Below are 5,877 nucleotides of genomic sequence, written 5' to 3'. Positions count from 1 at the left end.
TTTCTATGTAGATGTGCAGTCTAAATAATAGTACTACTTTCTTTTATCTCGCAAGAAAAGGAATTAACCATTCTACTCACGTGAGTAGATTGAATGTGATTCATAAAGTACGTCGCATTTTTTTTCCGAAACATACATATGCAGCCATATATGATAAAAGTACTATAAATTTGGATGACATACTGATAAAAGTATCAAATGCATTACTCCCTCCGTCCAGGTGCATAGGGCGCCTAAGAAATAGGTGGGTTGAGATTGGAGGAGAGCGCGCGCAGGTTTCCCTCAAAAACGAAACAGAATTTGGAAATTAATCCCGTCATTAGTGCTGGCCGTTTCAGCTAACCCATGCCAAGGAAAAATCCCACGTCACACGGCCCACCCGTGGAATTCGCTCGCCTAATCAGCGCCTGGCTACCGTGCATGCATTGGCTCTTTCCTTCTCTCACGGATCGTCATCTTCCTCCTCTCTCCGTTTTCGTTTTCAAACGCATCCTCGCCCAGCCGGCCATGGACGCTGCCATCCTTGCCGCCCCCGTAGGCCCGTACCCGTACTCCATCCTCTGAAGCTCACACGATTGAGAGAGAAAAGAGAAGGGAGAGATGGATGTTCACAGATCGGTGTAGTCTTTTTTATAGGAGAAGGAGCGCCATGGGAACATGCAGCATGCATGCATGATTGCTTTCACACAGGAAAAGAGGCGGTACAGAGGAGAGAGAAGAAGCGCCATGCATGTTGTTTACATTCACACAGGAGACTAGGAGGTGGACCGGTGGGAGAAGGAGCGCATCCGGCTGGAGCGACGAAAAGAACGAGACGGTTTAGATAAACGAGGAGCATTTAATTGAATTGCGTCTAGCACTTTTGGAATTTTAGGATTCTCTTAGGCGCCCTATGCACCTGGACGGAGGGAGTACTAGTTTACTAGTACTAAATTTCCATGACCATGTCCCTTGCCACGTCCCATTCAGCCGGGAGGATTCTAGCTATGAGCTCCTTGAGAACAGATAGATGGGCAGCTGGACTTTAGATGCTCATAACCATCACTCGCCATCATAGCCTTGAAATTGGAAGGAGAAGCAAGGAACTGCAAGCAAGCCTCTTTCGCACGATGGAAACCATGCTGCTCTGCTAAAGCCAGACTGGTGGCCACCATGTTGGAATCGATGTGAGTGGACAGTTTCTCCTCGCATATCAGCTTCAGCCTGCCGAGGTTGTACCTGTCAGCTGCCACCAGTAGATGTCCGGCCAGAACCACACATCAGTTTCGCCTTTGTTGCTGGCCATCTCAAGCACCGGAACGGAGTCGGTGTATACGAAGTGGAGCAAGGATTTGAATACATCTGACTCCATGTCACAGATTTCTATAGGACTAGCAGCACAACTCTCCTTCATGGCGCCAAGGAGCTCGGCCTTGAAGACGGATGAGCGAGCAGCGAGGACACACCTGTGAGCGTAGAAGCTCTGTCCACCGACTCGAAAGGTTACGTCTGCTGCATCCTCGTCCTTGAGGAGGTCGCCGAGATGCCGGTGCAGGTCGCTCGGAGGAACACTTGTTTCTTCGCTCATGATCTCCTTGACGTTGACATCGCACCTGATGGTGAGACAGTCGTTTTTCAGGTGCACCGATCCCTCCACATCAGCCTTCTTGATGAAGGCATTATAGCCCCAGGATGGATATTTCATTGAGAAGCAGGTGGCAGGGAAGGAGGTACGGCTCATTGAAGGCACTGCCTCTCCATTCTTGTCAAGTACACTGAACGCGTATTTTGCCTTCACATCTTCGCCGTGAGCAGATTCGAGAAATAGAAACAGGGAAATGAAATCGGCGTAATCCTTACCTGAGCCGTTTGGGTAATATTTCACGGCCCAGTTGTGGCCTCCAACACTGAAAGGGGTTGATGTCAAGAACTGGCCGTTCCTGAGCAGCTCCTTGATCCTTGAGTATCCGTCTACCTTGAGCACAAATGACCTTTGGTCAGATACCATGGCAGCAGAGATCTTGCGTTGCGCTGCCATTCTGGGGGCGGGATTGGAGTACAGCTTGGAGTGGTATGGGAGGGAGATTGGCGAGCAAAGATTTTGCTGCATCTATCTCTATATATAGAGGCGCACTTGGGAAGTTAAATCCATTCGTTTCACTTTCTGTCAAACGATGAAAAAAGTGGCCTGCGCCTGCCAATTACTACTCGTTTACCTTCACGATGAGACGCCACTGCACTGCAAACGAAGACAGTAGTGCCAGTGCACCCAAGCCTTTTCATCTGCCGATTTCATTTCTGATGTCAACATTAATGATTTTTCACGTCGGTCAATGTGACCCCAGTAAACAATTTAACCTTTCAATGAACAAACATGACTTTTCATCTCCAGATCCTTCACCTTCCACAAAAGGCACGGCACTTTTTTTGAACAAAATCAGCAACAAAGAACCAATTAGCCAGGTTCATGTTCATGCCACCAGAAATTATGTGAAGGCTATACGATCTGCAGTGTTATGAAGAAGGTGGTATAATTCAGAAGCTGCCTGACCAATTGGGACACCAATGATAGTGTCATCCAGCTGAACGTAACGACCTGAACGCCAATGATACCCCACTGTACCAAGAGTTTTTGAAGAAAGTTTTCACTGTACTCAACCTTTTCGCCCTCCATTAGTTTTCTCAAGACAACAACCACTCTGTATTTAGCAGACAGCAGAACTACCACAGTTGTGCTCAACAGAAAACTACAATAACCTTTTTTTCCCTTCAAAATCGAGTTTTCTAAAACTGAATCCAGACAATCCCAACAGCATAACAGGTGCATAGCAGCACTACCAGCAATGTTCAGAGGGAAATAATAACCGATGCCCCATCACAACTATTAGTAGCATTAGCTAACAGAGGATATCAGTAGTCAAATGCTCGAGGATTACATGCGGTTTAGATTCAGTTTTTCAGTGCACACCGGCACTTTACATTCAGTTTTTCAGTGCGAAAGTAGAGAGTGCTAACAACCCGACAAAACGAAGTAACACCATCATCTAATAGTGGTGTTTTAAGGACCCACACAACCTAGCATTGTAGTCAGTCACTACAAAACAGGGCAACGGTGACGAGAAGAACCATTCTACTCACCTGAACATAAATTAGACTGAATGATTAATACTAACAATTTTGTTCAGAGACACACTAGCAACCATACATGGAGAACTAGCACAACCACTACTAAGAAAATTTGGATAACATATATGAAAATAGTTCTGCAGGCATTACTTCCACATTGTCATGATAATATCCTTTGCTGCTTTCAGTTCAGCCGGGAGGATTTCAGCTACGAGCTCCTTGAAAACAGATGGGCAACTAGATTTCAGATGCTCATACCCATCACTCGCCATCATCGCCTCCAAATTGGACGGAGAAGCAAGGAACTTTAAACAAGCTTTTTTGAGAGCATGGAAACCATGCTGCTCGGCCAATGCCAAACTAGTTGCCACCATGCCGGAATCAATGTGACTGCACAATTTCTCCTCGCATATCATCTTCAGCCTCCCGATATTGTATCTGTCAGCCGCAACAAGGAGATGGCCGGCCATCACCACATCAAGCACAGGAGGAACTGTGTCGGTGTATATGAAGTGGAGCAAGGACTTGAACACATCAGCTTCCATGTCACAGATTTCAATAGGACTAGCTGCATAACTCTCCTCCATGGCACCGAGGAGCTCCGCCTTGAAGACTGAAGACCGAGCAGCGAGGACACACCTATGGGCCGAGAAACTCTGTCCACCGACCTGAAAGGTCAGGTCTGCTGCATCCTTGTTGTTTAGGAGGTCACCAAGATGCCGGTGCAGGTTGCCTGGAGGAACAATTGTTTCTTTATCATGGATGACGGTGAGATCACACCTGATGGCGAGACAGTCGTCTCTCATATGCCCTGATACCTCCAGATCAGCCCTCTTGATGAATTTATGGTAACCCCAGTTATCACTTTTGCTTGAGAAGGTATGCATTGGGTGCGTATAGCTGTATGAAGACACCGGTTCTCCATTCTCGTCAAGTACACTGAACGCGAATTTCGCCTTCACGTCTTCAGCAGCATCGGCAGATTCAAAACTTACAAAAAGAGATATGAAATCGGCACAATCATCACCGTCGCCGTTTGGGTAATATAACACGGCCCAGTCGTGGCCTCCAACACTGAAAGGGTCAGAATCCACGCACTCGCCGTTCTTGAGTAGCGCCTTGGCTCTTGAGTATCCATCCACCTTGAGCACATACGACCTTTCCTCAGATACCATGGCAGCAGAAATCTTGTATTGCTCTGCCATTCTGGAGGTGGGCTTGGAGTAAGGTGAAAGTTTGGCCAGAGGAACGATTAATTTGTTCCCTCTATCTATATCTATTCATACTCGCCGCTGTCCAGTGATGTCGCCGGAAGCACCGCCACCGCCGGCGCTATGGATTGGAGGTGGTGGCACGAGGGGGGATGGGAAGCAGAGCCCGGGGCGGGGATTGGAGGAGGGTGGAGCTCGATGGCGGGAGCTAGTGCCGTGGGGGGAGAAGCGGAGCGCGGCAGCGGTTGCCGAGGAGATCGGGAAGGAGAGACGCGCGGGGGGAAGGGTGGCGGCGGAAGCTGTTGAGCGGAGAGCAGAGAGAGGACCGGCGAGTTAGGTTTTCTGCCGGATGGTTTTTACCAGACGCCGTGAGAAAGACGGACGGCCGAGATCGGCTCAGGCAGAAGATAGGACGGCTGAGACTGCATTCGCCCTGATCAGGTAATGGTGCAATTTAGAAGCATCCTGACCATTGTGGGAAGAACGGGCAAGAGGAACATAAGAACACCAACGAAAGCAGTACAACATCTTTTCTATCATGGTCACGTTTAACATCTTAACAAAATGTTAATATTTTAAACTTAGATCGCCTTTGGAGTTGGAGCAGGACCGGTCAATTGTGCAATTGTGTCGAATCAAACTTTTTGGGCCGAGGCTACGAACGCCGCTGATCATGGAGGAGCGACTTCGATGGAGCACTTGATGGAGCACTTGATGAAGGATCATAGATGAGATGATGGGATCTGTCATCATGCTCTAGTTTTTTTTTTCTTTGAGTCGGATCATCATGCTCTAGTTGAAACAATCTCTCATAATCTTTAGTTTTGTTTCTTTATTTCAACTTGTTTTGTAAAGTGACTTGTTTTCCCTCTAAAATCGAGTTTGTTTTCTTTATTTCAAATGCTCTAGTTAAACTTGAGGTCCACCAACAGCACTCGATAGTGGTACATGCCTGATAATTTGCCAGGACGCTCGATGGTGGCACATACCTAATTGTTGGTGCATAGGGCCCTTCTTTCTTCCCTCCACTTCCAATCACATTCTATGCACTCATATAATGCCTCCACCTCATTGATGACACGACCAACAATGTTCCAATTATGTTGAAGATTTGGCATGGGCGTCGCACCGATCGCCTGCGTGATGGTAGCATCGTAGTTAGCAGCGTATTTGATTATGAATTGACCGTAAACTTTAGCATACTAACTTGACAACATTCAAAAGAAATTCCTTAATGTAGCCGATGAGGATTGTTTTGCCATGATGTTAGGTAAACACATGTCAATGACTATGATGTTGGTTCATATTGTTATCAGTGAGACCGGGCAAGAATGCATCGTTAATGGGGGATCGACATCCTCTGCTAAAACGCCTCAACCTATCCTAGCTAAGCTTTTTAGTGAAGGTTGAGAGAAGGTGATCGAGCAGGAAGGGGACTCCAGTGCATCAACATCCCCTGCTCAAAGAACTCAACCTAGATAAGCTTCTCATTGAGGGTCAATAGGAGGAATGTGATTTAGAAGATGTGTTTGGTGATTTATGACAGAACAATTGAGAGGAC

General features: G+C 47.1%; 1 protein-coding gene and 1 pseudogene across 1 annotated transcript; both read right to left on the bottom strand.

Moving 5' to 3' along the window:
• Positions 1–842: 842 nt before the first annotated feature.
• LOC109784075 (BTB/POZ and MATH domain-containing protein 2-like) lies at positions 843–2,017 on the bottom strand (annotated as a pseudogene).
• A 1,090-nt stretch (positions 2,018–3,107) lies between these two features.
• LOC109784074 (BTB/POZ and MATH domain-containing protein 3-like) lies at positions 3,108–5,447 on the bottom strand. Its single transcript, XM_020342676.4, has one exon. The coding sequence runs from the start codon at positions 4,308–4,310 to the stop codon at positions 3,252–3,254; it is 1,059 nt and encodes a 352-aa protein (XP_020198265.1). The 5' UTR covers positions 4,311–5,447; the 3' UTR covers positions 3,108–3,251.
• Positions 5,448–5,877: the final 430 nt, after the last annotated feature.

The sequence above is a fragment of the Aegilops tauschii genome, chromosome 5 (genome assembly GCF_002575655.3).
Source record: "Aegilops tauschii subsp. strangulata cultivar AL8/78 chromosome 5, Aet v6.0, whole genome shotgun sequence".
In the NCBI taxonomy this organism is placed as follows: Eukaryota; Viridiplantae; Streptophyta; class Magnoliopsida; order Poales; family Poaceae; genus Aegilops; species Aegilops tauschii.
Note: the sequence above shows the minus strand (reverse complement) of the source record. Positions and strands in the feature narration are given on the sequence as shown.

Coding starts and splice junctions, on each gene's coding strand:
- LOC109784074 (XM_020342676.4), bottom strand. CDS start 4,310: ATGGCAGAGCAATACAAGATTTCTGCTGCCATGGTATCTGAGGAAAGG.